We start from the raw sequence: 13,477 nt of genomic DNA, 5'->3' as shown, positions 1-13,477 counted from the left end.
AACATTTCTTTGTATTACGTGGGTGGTTTTAGCAGGAATTTCTGGATGATTATTATTATTGTCAAGGAAAAAGTGAACTACCAGCAAATTTAAGTTGGGTCTGTCCATGCTGCAAGAGGACAGGAGCCATATGGCCACAATTAGTGTAGTTGTAAATGAGTAAATAAGTCCTGGTGACAGGCATGGCATATTTACAGAGTTTTGCTTGCCTCCTGAACCACATGTAGCATGGATTCCTGTAAGAGTAGTGTGACTATGTGTGTGGCTCTGCAGAAAGCTGGATGGTATTACTAATTCTTGGGTTATGGCTCATTTTTACTTCAATTCAATTTTCAATTATAAATTGAATTTCAGGGTTTTTTTATTTTATTTTTCTTCCAAATAAATGCTGATAAATAAATATTAAGAGTAATGGTTTAAGGGGAAAAAAAAAACCTCGTGACTGAGCAAAACTCATTACTAATACCATCAAATAATACATATCCAAAGGCATTTTTTTGTTGTTATTTCAGTTTTAGCTGAATCTTTAAGGCACTCACTAATATACACGCTCTGTGTTGGTCTGCTACACGTAAAGAATTTTATTGTTTAAGTGTTCTTATCTCTGAAACTCTTTGGCTATGACAGTACTACAGAACCGTCATTAATCATTCTGAAACAAGAATATCTTTAAACACAGATGATCTTTGTTTCGTGTTAAAATCTAGTTAAATTTGCATAGTTTAACTTGGTTGTGTTTGAAGGTACTTAAACACAGTTTAAAGAGCAGCCACTGCTGAGGGCAGTTTTAGAACACTGCTGTTTTATATACCTCAGTGCTGGGCCATTGCACTCACTATTTCAAAGGCTTTTGGTGTCATAGGTCATAGGAGTTACCAGCTTTTAATTTGGATCAACTGCCTCAAGTCTACAGCTCCGATTTTTCTGCAGCTGTGCTGTAAAAGATATATGTGGGTTGGGGGTTGTTTTGGGTTTGGGGTTTTTTTTTGTAGCCGTGAGAAGGCATGAGTTTTCCTTTTTTTTGTTACCGTTTCAGGGTTTTTCTCTTGTTTATGTTAAAACACAATTTTATATGCTGGGTAAATGTCATGCAGCTGGAATACCTTCTACTGGAAAAAGTGGGAGAAGGTAAAGCTTTCATAGTGAAAGCTAAAGTCGTCATGGTGGAGAGGGGAGCACATGCAGGAGTTTGCCTGCAGCCAGCTCCTTCAGGGGCTTTGAACAAAGGCAACTTCAGCTCCCAGCTGGCTTCTGTTGTTAGTGTACTAAGTAATCCACTTATTACTTCTATGATTTCTGGCCATTGGGTTCAGTGCTCTGGCCAGGTAAATGACCCTTCATATAGGTTGAATTTTTCAAAATAATGCTACAGTGCTCTGCATCATGTTTCAAAATTATAATCAATTTAGATTCATAAAACTGAAGAATATTTTTATGGGAGATCTAGCATAGGAAGTAAATGTTGAGGATGGTGTGCTATATAAAAAAAATAATTACTTTGCCAGTGTGTCATGCACATATTTAAATGTCTTGGATTTCCTTCTGCTTCATGAAAATTTAGACCATCTGGATTTAATTTTAGCTTTTGATCTTCTGCCGTGACCCTTACAGCCACCTAAGCTATTTTTATGCAGTACGTAATACCATTAGCTATCCAGGCTCAGAGTCTTTCTCTTGCAGGAAGCATGATAAGTATTCTCATCACGTACGTATCTCCTGAACTTCAGTTTTTGTTTAAACATGGATTTGTTATTCCGTGTACTGCTTTGTATTTAATGCAGAAACAGTCTTCTCACCTGAAAGTCCTTACACGATTTGATTCCAGAGTTGTTAATCTTTGACATAAAATTGCAGAGGAACTTCAATGCTCTGGGAGTGAAGAACTGTTTAATTACTTCAAGCTTTGTTGAACAGTGTGAAAGAACTTTGGGACCTTTATTCTGATTTTAGAGAAAAACTATTCTGTTTTTGTTATAGGTGAGATGGCAGGCCATTGCCTGTACCTTTTACTCTGCCTAGCAATCTGTATGATAAATTTATGCTAAGTCACAGAAGGATCTTCTCAGTATATCTCAAATTCATCTATACACTTTTGGTTTTCTTGGATCAGGATATAATGCAAAATGGAACCTGATATTTCTGATGTGTAATTGAAGATGACCACTGCTTACCAAGCCTGTTCCAACCATGTTTTCAAAATAATATGTTTGAATGGGATAACTTTCATTCCCTTTTGATCTTGTATGGTGTATGATCAGAGTTGTATGGTGAGGTTAAAGATCACATGGACACGCAGGCTCACTCTGTGCTCCGTGCACACCTGAAATATACTCTGTCTTCCTAATGTGTCACACATGACAAAGGCAAATTTTCTATTGTTATCTTTTGTTTCCCTTATGTGGTAGTTTACTCAGGCAGTAGGAGGATACAGGGCTTATATAGACAAGTTCCTTTCACGTTCCAGGAGCTTAACGGTCAGAGCTAGAGAACTCTAGCCAGTAGCAACTAGAAACTCTACTTCAATTGGATGGTCTTTGTTACTGGAAAGCAGGGTTTGCTTAAATCTCACATTAAATATTTTTAAAATTAACTTATTTTGTTTCCAATTTTTTTTCTAATTTTCTCCTCAGATGGTAAAAGCAATCCAAGTTTTACGTATCCATCTGCTTGAGCTAGAAAAGGTAAATGAACTCTGCAAGGATTTTTGTAGTCGTTACATTGCCTGCCTGAAGACAAAAATGAACAGTGAAACTCTATTAAGTGGAGAGCCTGGAAGTCCTTATTCACCCGTGCAATCCCAGGTGTGTTTCAAATACAGTTAAGTGTATTTTTCCTTAGATTTCCTTTGAACGTTATAACTACACTTCTATTGCCATTGGTTTGCAAACACAGTTTCTGCAGTTTCTTTCACTTTCTCAAAATGGATTATTAAGAGTAGAAAGAGTTGTATTTTTTTGTGCACACCTGTGTGCTACTGCCTGATGGATAAATTTGATGAAATGTGCCAAAACATAGTCACTTTTTTTTTTTTTGTCTGTCTTCCTTTTACAGTAAAATTTCCCCTTAGTTCATCAGATGGAGGTGTTCAGAATAGCCTAGGTTGGCTATTTTGTTGGAAAAAGGCTAGGAAACAGAGTAAACAATGGAGAAGAAAAAAATTCATTGCTAAGGTCTCCTTAGTCTGCTTCAGTAAAATGTTGAGGTGGCTGGTAATTTTTTATACACAGTCTGTATTCTAGAAAAAATAGACAATGTCTGATGGGTTACAGTTGCAGTATTTGAGAGATGCGTTACCTGGGCCAACTGCGTATTTATGAACAGTACCCCTTCTATACATGGGAGCCTCCGTTTATATACTGCTGACATTACCTAAATGCAATAATCAATTGCATTTTTTGTAGTAAATAGACAACAGCTAATAAAACAACAGTTAGTACATTATGGTTGATGTGTCTGCTGTTAGATGCTGGAAAGTGAGCCCTGCCATCTGAGTACCTACTAGATATTCAGTCTTGGGGAATGATCCTTCTCTGACTTACTAATGGGCTTATTGCTATGTATTCTGAAAAGCCTCCAGGACTTAAAACTTTACTGTCTGGACTCCTCACTTAGGCTTTGGTGCTTGAAAGTGTGGAGAGCCTAAAATGAGACAAAAACAACTTCTAAAAGATTTTTTTTTTGTATGTGTGTTACAATCTTCTTTAGACACAGGAGAGACTAATTTTTCCATTTGGCAATAATAGAGATTATTCATACATGTTAAGGAATATGTAAGAGTTTGCATGGTCAGGGTTGAGTAAGAAGTATCCTGAGCACACTAAAACCTACTGGGCGTCCTGAATACTTAATATATTATTTTGAAATTGAATGAATTAAGGCAGTAACTAAAATTTTAGAGCTTTGATGCTTGTAATAACAGCATCAAGGGTCCAGGTTCATTTGTCCCTTTTCCATTGTGCCTTTGGCAACTAACTGTTTCTCTTAGCATTTATATACCTAGAATAATTTCTTTTCTAAAATTTCTCAAGATAGTTTCATGTCTTTCCTAACAATTGCTTTCATGCAAGTTTTCAAAGGTAATGGTTAGTGATAATGAGAAAGTTAATGTAGGTCATGATGAACCTCTAATGAAGTGTCTTTCTCTGAGGTTAATCCTGTCATTAGACTCCAAATGCACTTTTAGAGCCAAAATCACACAAGCATGCTTTATCTCCTTTGAAAAAAGAACAAACAAACAAGACAAAAAAAACCACAAAAACAAAATCTTAAAAATATGCAAGCAACTAATTGTTTTATTTTTCTAGCAAATTCCAAGTGCCATTGCAGGCACACTCAGTCCCCAAGGGATTATGGTGCCAGCATCAGCATTGCAGCAGGGAAATGTAACTATGGCAACAGTAGCAGGTATGACATGCTAAAGAAAAACTGACACCTTGCTCTTTATTTTGCTTTCTTTTATAGTTGTTACAAAAAATACACAAAATACTTTTAAATTGTGTTTTAACTCTAATACCTGAGAAGTTGTTACAATACAGTCAAGCTCCTTACTGGTTTCTGAACATTGTTTTAATTTGTATGTATACCAAGTATGCATATGTGAGTTGAGGTTACATATATGTAATATTAAGAGATCTTTCTGTGCAACAAAACACACTTAGAATCATAGAATCGTAGAATCCTTTAGGTTGGAAGGGACCTTCAAGATCATCAAGTCCAACCATTGAGCCATTAGGGCTCTAAAGTCCTCTGCTAAAACAGATGAGAATCTGTCAGGGTTGGAAGGGACCACAAGGATCACCCAGTTCCAACCCCTCTGCCATGAGCAGGGACACCTCCCACTAGATCAGGCTGCCCAGAGCCTCATCCAGCCTGGCCTTAAAGACCCCCAGGGATGGGGCCTCAACCACCACCCTGGGCAACCCATTCCAGGGTCTCACCACTCTCAGGGTGAAGAACTTCTTCCTCACATCCAGCCTGAATCTGCCCACTTCCAGCTTTGCCCCATTCCCTCTAGTTCTGTTGTTACTTGATATCTTAAAAAGTCCCTCCCCAGCTTTCTTGTAGGCCCCCTTAAGATACTGGAAGGCCACAATAAGGTCACCTCGGAGCCTTCTCTTCTCCAGACTGAACAGCCCCAACTCTCTCAGTCTGTTCTTGTTAAAAGATGTTTCAGAGGCAAGGGTGTTTTCCTTTTTGGTTTTTTTTTCCTTCTTCAAAAAAAAAGAATTCTGTTTGACAAAAACATGTGTTACCTAAAATATTGCACTTTCTAGCTGTCTCGTGCTCTATGGAGTTTGGAACCACACCTACAAGTCTGAAATCCTCAATGTCCAAATTATTCTGCTACTGTACGGAGGTGACATTTGAACGGAAATGTTTTATCTTGCTTCTCTCCAAGGTTTTAAAACAAAAAATAAAACCTTGACTACAAATGCAACAAAGCAGTTCAGTCTGCTCCTACAGCAGCATGTACTTACAGAGAGGTTATCCTGAGACCAAATATGTGCTTTGTGGCTCTGGTGCCCAGGACCCCTTATGCATTCACCAAGATTTTTGTCACCTTAGTTGACCCAGACACCTAGGTGTCACCCAGCTGACTGCCCTAACCACTTGACACACATAGGTGTGGTTTTGGTGGTGGTGTCCTTGTTGTCTGAAAAGTTAGCTTAGTTAAAACAAAACAATGAACTATTTTATAGCCCGATAGTCACGGCATTTTCTGTTGAAAATTGATTTAGAATGCCTAAAATACAGGGAAACATAGTCACATTTTTTACAGAATGTTTTGGATGGAAAACATTGCAATGTGGCAAAGAGCACATCTTACATGCTCACTAGGATAGAACAGTTGATATAATCAAAAATGTTGTATCTTTTTAAACATTTATCAGCATTTGCAATGCTGATGGGTTTGTGTGTTTAAAGAGAACACTATCTGAAGGGTTTTTACTTACCTGTAATCTTTACTGCTGTTTTGTTTTAAGGGGGTACAGTGTATCAGCCGGTCACTGTTGTCACTCCACAAGGTCAAGTGGTGACACAAGCACTGTCACCTGGGACTATTCGGATACAGAACTCTCAGGTTTGTTTCGTGGGCTTCACAGAATAGTGTTCTAGGTTCAAAAAAACTCACTGGTTTTAAGAGTTTTTGTTTTAATTTTGACACAGTATCAGAATGAGCTCTGTACTATGAGTTACACACATAATAACATAGAAAATTCATGCAAGCACTGCTATAGGAATTGCAAGTTGTATAATGTGGCATAGTGTCCCAGACAGATCTCCCTTGCCATGACAGGTCATCATAGTTGCTACCTGTTAAATAGGTTGGTGGGGTTTTTTTAACTGATGGCAGAAAAGTATGGGATTTTGTTTAAACAAACAAAACAACTCTAACTGTTGAACTAGGTTTATGGCTGGGTAGATTTACTATACTGAATTATGGTGCCACACTGCTGTTGTCAGGAATTTGACTTTATCATGATGGCAACCACTTGTAGTGTGAAACTATATGTATTTCAGAATTTAGGTATGTTGAGAAGCATTTTACTGTAAAACCTTCAAAATGCTCAGTTCAGACTATGGGAGATCCTCACACTGGGCTCATTATATCATACCCTAAAAGATGAGGGCCAGCACTCTTTTTTGGGCTGGCTTTTAAGAGCTGGAATTGGAGAGCTCAAAGAAACAACTAAAGAAAGGGAAACGTGAAAACTAGACCATCTTCAGTTACAGGAAATCTTGCTAGCTTTGTCTTGGAGCAGGAAGTGGTAAATCAAAATTTGCAGGAATACAGAGTCAATTAAAAATGTAAATGAGGAGCTACCATCTTCACAGCATAAAATCTGTTGGTATTCACTGACTCACTGTCTTCTCTTCTTCTGACCTCCCAGCTGAAAAAGTCTGCTTTTTATCTTCTTTTTATAGGCACTAGCATATATGTACTTGCCTTTATTCTTCCCTAAAGTGCATGCAGTCCTGTCCTCAGATACCTTTCAGAAAGAAATCAGTAAAAATTACACTCCTAGACTGATGTGGTTTTGAAGAAAAATGCTCTTTATAGCTCTTATGAAAAAAGTAAAATACTAAGTGGAAAATAATGCCTAAAGCCTATAAACAAAAAACAGGAGTTAACTTTCTGTATATATCTGTGACTACTCTTGATGTTAATAGGAATCTCCAAACCCACCTATGCATAGGTTTGGACCTGTATTCCTTGTCACCCACAGGAAATCCTACTTCAAATTCTTCTTCTTCAGTATTTCAGAATGCTGTGGAGGTAGGGCAAAAATACTGGGGGAGAGCTACTGGAAGTTCATTATAAAGCCTTCATATGCAAGTAGATCATTTAGAATGTAAAACAATATTTTGGAAATAAAACGCTGCTCCAAATACATATTAATTGTCATTTGGTAGTTTAAACCTCATTTAAAACTAGTTTCATAGAATACATAGGAAAAATGACTGGCTTGAAAAAAATTGCTCCATATTGTCTGAAAAACCTGATGTAGAATTAGTTGACTTATAATAGTCTGAAATACAAATTGCATACGAGATTATATGCTGTTTCTTATCTCTGCACAAGCATTTAAGAACATATTCCCTAATGTTCAGGTAACTGGTGGGCAAATGTTTTGATGAATCCATAGGAAGTGAAAAGGAAAGCAAGAGTGAGAAAGAAATATGCACCTTTGGGAAACAGTAGAAGTGTTGTAAAGTGAATTAAGGATTCTGTCATGTATACCTCCTTGGTCTTTGAGAATTTAGATGCATTTATGTAGCAGGACCTTTAGCACCTTTGCTAAACTAATTCATAGTTAAACAAAGGACCTAAAGTAAAATTAAGTCTTCAATCAGTGCTGTTTTACAGCTTCCATAGTTGCTCGTGTTTGCACACCGGGAGTGTTTTCAGCGTTTGTGTTTTTTTCAGTTGCTCTTCACATGTGCAGAGAATGCGTAGGGTGACAAGGCAATCGGATCCCTAGGCTGATGTAGATCAGTACAGAGGATTGTTAGCCTGACATGTACTACACAGGTGGATTTTATTCTAAATTATAGTGAATGAGCACGTGGCTATTGCCACAGGATGACATACACAGCCTGACAACAGCTGTAATTGATAAAACAGAAATTATGTGGTATGTGAAAACTACAGAAATCTGACAAGGTTTTTCCCTGGAAAAAGACATTTTGGAATGCTATTGTAGGAGAGCTGCTATTGCAAGTCTTCCCTAGCAAATAAAGTAGCTTTTTATAATCAGCGTGCCTCAAGCCTAACTTCTTTTCATTCTATAAATGAGTTATTCATACGTTGATACAGAATACTGCTATTAGTATGTTAACTGCTTTATTTCTTCTAAAATTATATGTGCAGCTTCAGTTGCAATTAAACCAAGATCTAGGCATCTTGCATCAAGATGATGGTTCATCAAAAAATAAAAGAGGAGTTCTTCCCAAGCACGCTACAAATGTGATGAGATCTTGGCTTTTTCAGCACATAGGGGTAAGGACTGAATGTGGCCAGGAGTCACAGGTTTTTATGTAACTCTTTTATGTGGTCCCTTAGGATTTTGCTTCATAAAGAAGGTGAATTTATTCTTTGTCATTTGTGTAATCTCAGTTCAGTTTTCCCTGAAGTCATTTGGAGTGATTCCACAGTCTAGTGTCAATTGATTTTATGATTATTTTAGTAAGTATGTTACATTTGTACCTCATGATCTCAATAAACATTCTTAAGGGATCTTTCTTCATTTCACTGTGTTGAGAACTTAATGCTGTACACCCTGGTTCATGGAACAAGGAAAAATAGTTCTGTCTGTGTTTTGGGTTTGGGTAGAGATTTTTTTTTTTTTTTGGTTGGTTGGGTTTTTTTGGTTGTGGTTTTTTTGTTTGTTTGTTTTTTGGTTTTTTTTTTAGATGAGAAATTCAGATTTTCTGGCTTTATCTCCTTTCCAACAATCCTTTTAATGTATACCACGTGTGTTACTATCTGCTTTTACTTTCAATAGAATGTCTTTCCTTTGCATAAATACTTCTCCTGAAAGGATAAATGGGTATCAGGTTACATCACAATGTTTAATTGACTGATATTTTGTCTTTTACAACTATTTTACAACAAACAAACAATACAGGGAAACTGCATGTATGCCTCAATTTACATGCACTCTTTTCACCCATTTAGTTCAGAGTAGCTTTATTTAGCTAGAAAATGCATGTCAGTATTCTCATATGACATTGCCTTTAGGCAGCATAACTAATCAGATCTTATCACATGCTGTGTTGCCCAGGGATCACGCTGTTTAATAAAGACTGTCAGCCATGAGAAGCTTTTTCTTCTGAATTACACATCAGTAGTTTAATGGTATCGTATACACTCTCAAGGATAAAATCAGTTTTGTGTAGTCAAGCATTCTTTGTTAAATGATTTTTATCTATAAAAGTTTGTGAGGTTTCTAAAGTTTGTTTTTTTTAATGAGTCAGATGGTCTTAATCTAGCAGCTTTAATCAGTTGTAATAAAAGGGTCCTTATTTTTGATGAGGGGATGAAACAAGCTTATGCCTTTTTTGTTTGCTTTTTTGTACTGGTTAGCATCCATATCCAACAGAGGATGAGAAGAAACAGATTGCAGCACAGACAAATCTGACACTACTCCAGGTTAACAACTGGTAAGAACAAAAATTTAATGTCTGTCGTTGTCTCCACATGCTTACAACATGGAGAAATAGTTAAGAGTATAACTTGGACATCTGTAGTTGAACTTTGACTTCAGCAAGGCTTTTGACACTATCTCACATAACATCGTAACAGGGAAGCTCAGGAACTGTGGGTTAGATGCATGGACAGTGAGGTGGATTGAGAACTGGCTGAATGATGGAGCTCAGAGGGTTGTGATGAGAGTGGTACAGTCTAGTTGGAGGCCTGCAGCTGGTGGCGTTCCCCAGGGGTCAGTAGTAGGTCCAGTCTTCAGCATATTCATCAGTGGCCTGGATGAAGGGCTGGAGTGTACCCTCGGCAAGTTTGCTGCTGATACAAAACTGAAAGGTTTGGCTGACATACCTGAAGGCTGTGCTGCCATTCAGTGAGACCTGGACAGGCTGGAGAACTGGGTGCAGAGGAACCTCATGAAGTTCAGCAAGGGCAAGTGTCGAGTCCTACACCTAGGGAAGGATAACCCCATGCACCAGTACAGGTTAGGAGTTGATCTGCTGGAAAGCAGCTCTGTGGAGAACGAATTGGGAGTCCTGGTGGACAACAGGTTGACCATGAGCCAGCCAAGAACTGTGTGTTCACACACAGTACATGTGTACACGTGTAACATGTGACACAGTACTAATGGAGCTCTGTGGTACTGGGATCTCACTAACGTCTCTCCAGAGCATTGCATTACATCATGTGGACCTGCCAGCTGCAGCCTCCTTCCTGCTGTTGCAGGTAAAAACGGGTCCTGGATGTGTTTTGCCGGATTTAGCAAGGGCTGCTGTCCTCGGTCACAGCTTCATGCTACAGACAGCTAGCTAGGTTGAAATTGATTCAGTTAACTGCTGGCAGCTGAGTGAGACTTGGTTTGAAGATTTTCTTGTTCACTAGCAGAAAGGGGAAGAGCAGCAATTAGCATGCTAGGGTAAGCAAGTGAAAATCAGGGAACAAAATAAGAACTGGGAAGGATCTGAAAAATGTGTTTGCTGTTGTCTCCTGGATCAGGAACCAGACCTTGGAAAGCCAGGGAAAGTAATGCGGGAGCTTAAGGAAGTAAATGAAACCAGACCAAACAAACTAGGTTAGGCAGGGGCTAGATTTTCAGTGAACCCTAATGAGAGGGGTATCAGCTTTCTGAGCTGTGCTGTCAGCAAGTTTTCTGGTGCTTAGTCTTTAATAAGATCTTGAAATGTGCATCTGTCATGCTGTCTGGAGGATTTCCCCTTCTGAGCTGAGGGAAAAAGTGCTGCTAGCAGCAAAATTATAGAAGTATTTTCTTAGCTCGTTTGCCAAAATCAAAGGATGACAGTGTTCCAGGAGCAGTTTTACACGTTAGAAAGAATGTCAAGCCAAGCTGGTAGGGAGAAGATTTTTTATGTTCCTAATTTCTTTCCTGCTGCATATTTTGTGAATCTGAGAGAGGGAGAGAGAATTTACAGCCAACTGGTCGTAAGTAGTTCTTGCTTTTGACTGTGTTTAGGTTTATCAATGCGAGAAGGCGGATTCTTCAGCCAATGCTGGATTCCAGTTGTTCTGAAACTCCAAAAACAAAGAAGAAGACAGCTCAGAACCGACCCGTTCAGAGGTTCTGGCCTGACTCCATTGCCTCAGGAGTTGCTCAGCAGCAGTCTAATGAGCTCACAATGTCAGATGGTAAGGAGAACTGGCTAAACCATATAAAGGACCAATGAAGTTAATTCATCTCTAACTGGGAAATGAAGGGTTTGATGCCTTTGGGGGATGAAGAACTTCTTGATATTTCAGTATAAATGTGTTTTTAATCTAGAAAAACGTAACAGAGATGTGTTGATTTTTCTGTCTTCAAAAAATTTCTGTTGGGGGGGCATTTTATTGGTATTTATGTTGAGAGACTGTTGGTTTTGTTTCAAAAGTTAATGAAATAACAGAATGAAGGCTAGATGTGCAACTAAGTGCTCTCAGTATGTGTAGACATGACTCCCCAACCTGTCACATTCCTTTCACTGTTGCTGGAGGGACTGAGCATCTGCAATTTTATATATGCCTTCATTGTTGAGCTCTGAGTTGCAGAGAAGCAGAGGGATGTAATGGGGCCTCCAAGGACTCTGACTGAAATAACTTCCTTAGCATCAGATCAAACAGACTCGATTTAAGAAAACTAAATAACTCCTTTCATCTTGGGGCCATCCTTCCTGTCTTGCTCCTGTATTCCCTTCCAGTCTGTAGCAACTTCTCCCTCAGCCTCCACTAGATCTGACAACAGCTTCCCATTTTTCTGCAATGAATGAAGCTGGAATACTTTGCAGAAATGGTCTTGTGTTGACTTGGTTGGAGAATTGCTCTAATGGGTGTCCATAACACAGCTATGTTTAAGATTCCTGGCCAACTTACTTCTGGCATTTCCTGATATTTAAGTGTTTGACAACCTCTCTAGCTTTTATTTTAATTTTTTTTCTTAGGTTTTCTTCCTGTGCATTCGAAATGAACTCTGTTATATATAAATATGAATTACTTAAAATTTAGAAACAGAGAAAGATGCTAAAGTACTACGATTGTGATTCTCCAGGTGCTGTTGTAACAATTACAGCTCCAGTCAACATGAATGTAGACAGTCTCCAGTCTTTGTCATCCGACGGTGCTACTTTGGCTGTTCAGCAAGTTATGATGGCAGGGCAGAGTGAGGATGAGTCTGTAGACAGCGGTGAAGATGATGGAGGAGATCTCTCAACAACAAATATCAGTGGGCTGGTCTTGGATAACAGCGATTCTCTGCAGTAGGAAGCAACTGAGTGTGACAAAATGTTTAGGAAAAAGAATGAACTGACTGACTGTTTTTATAGTTTGCACAGCAAACATTTTACACAAGTTTTATTTCTAATATGTTTTATATGTAGATATAGAAGGGTGCACTTTTTTGTATTTCATAGTAAGCTTAAAGAGTGTTTTTGCAGGTGCAGCAACTTCTTTCAAATGTGTTTTTTCATTTCTTTTCCTCTTCTTATTTCAGAAAAGTATATCTAGTAATATAAAGAACCACATAAGCACCCCTTTGTTCTAGGAATTGGAAGTGCTGCAATTTCTAAAGAATTCTGCAGTTTCAATTAGTGCTGTTATTTAACGCAGCTCTTGAAGGGCAGGTGATGTAAATTTGAAGCATGTGACACTAGTGTGTGGAACTTGATCATTAAGTTAGATGCATATATTTGAAAGATGCTTCTGCACCTTAAAAACTGCTAGTCTGAGGTGGACAGCAACACACATAAAAAGAAAACGTTGATGTGTGATTCAGTAGCGAATGTATGGCAATTTAAATAAGTTTAGTTTCTCTCATAGTCCGTGAGCCTGTTTATCATTTGCTAAAAAAAAACTCCTATTTTTACCTTGCCGGGGTTATTGGATAAAAAATATTTTTATAAATTCACTAGGAATTGGGATGACGACTGTATTAAGCAGGAGGAACAACAACAACAAAATTTCCAGAGGGGAAAAATAAATGTTTAGTATTCCTATTTGGAAGGTCTGAAAACTGACCCAATTTAATAAAGAAGCCTACGCTAGCATTCTATGGTTCTCAGCTATCCCACAGTGACATACTATATTTGATAATAGCATAAGAAAGGACCACTGTTTGATGGGATTTTGATATTGTCAAACATTGATTTATATAACATGTAAACTAATATTCAAATTACATTAACTCTTCATCTAGACTTATATCTGAAGATATGTGCTAAATGAATATTCAGGTAAGTAAATTCAAATACCCACAACTTTTCCATTTATTAGAGGAATTTAACAGTT

At 38.1% G+C, this 13,477-nt stretch overlaps 1 protein-coding gene across 1 annotated transcript in view; it reads left to right on the top strand.

Annotated features, from left to right (window-relative positions):
- The window catches only part of PKNOX1 (PBX/knotted 1 homeobox 1), a 29,311-nt gene extending 16,365 nt beyond the window's left edge, over positions 1 to 12,946 (top strand). Inside the window, exons 5-11 of the mRNA XM_008943528.1 lie at positions 2,631 to 2,801; positions 4,305 to 4,404; positions 5,985 to 6,082; positions 8,375 to 8,503; positions 9,590 to 9,666; positions 11,178 to 11,350; positions 12,243 to 12,946. Of these exons, the coding sequence (XP_008941776.1) occupies positions 2,631 to 2,801; positions 4,305 to 4,404; positions 5,985 to 6,082; positions 8,375 to 8,503; positions 9,590 to 9,666; positions 11,178 to 11,350; positions 12,243 to 12,454 (960 nt within the window). The 3' untranslated portion in view covers positions 12,455 to 12,946. The remainder of the gene's footprint in view (positions 1 to 2,630; positions 2,802 to 4,304; positions 4,405 to 5,984; positions 6,083 to 8,374; positions 8,504 to 9,589; positions 9,667 to 11,177; positions 11,351 to 12,242) is intronic.
- The last annotated feature ends 531 nt before the right edge of the window (positions 12,947 to 13,477 follow it).

Source organism: Merops nubicus, unplaced genomic scaffold (genome assembly GCF_000691845.1).
Source record: "Merops nubicus isolate BGI_N331 unplaced genomic scaffold, ASM69184v1 scaffold23797, whole genome shotgun sequence".
Lineage (NCBI taxonomy): Eukaryota > Metazoa > Chordata > Aves > Coraciiformes > Meropidae > Merops > Merops nubicus.
This window is presented reverse-complemented; position numbering and strand designations above follow the sequence as displayed.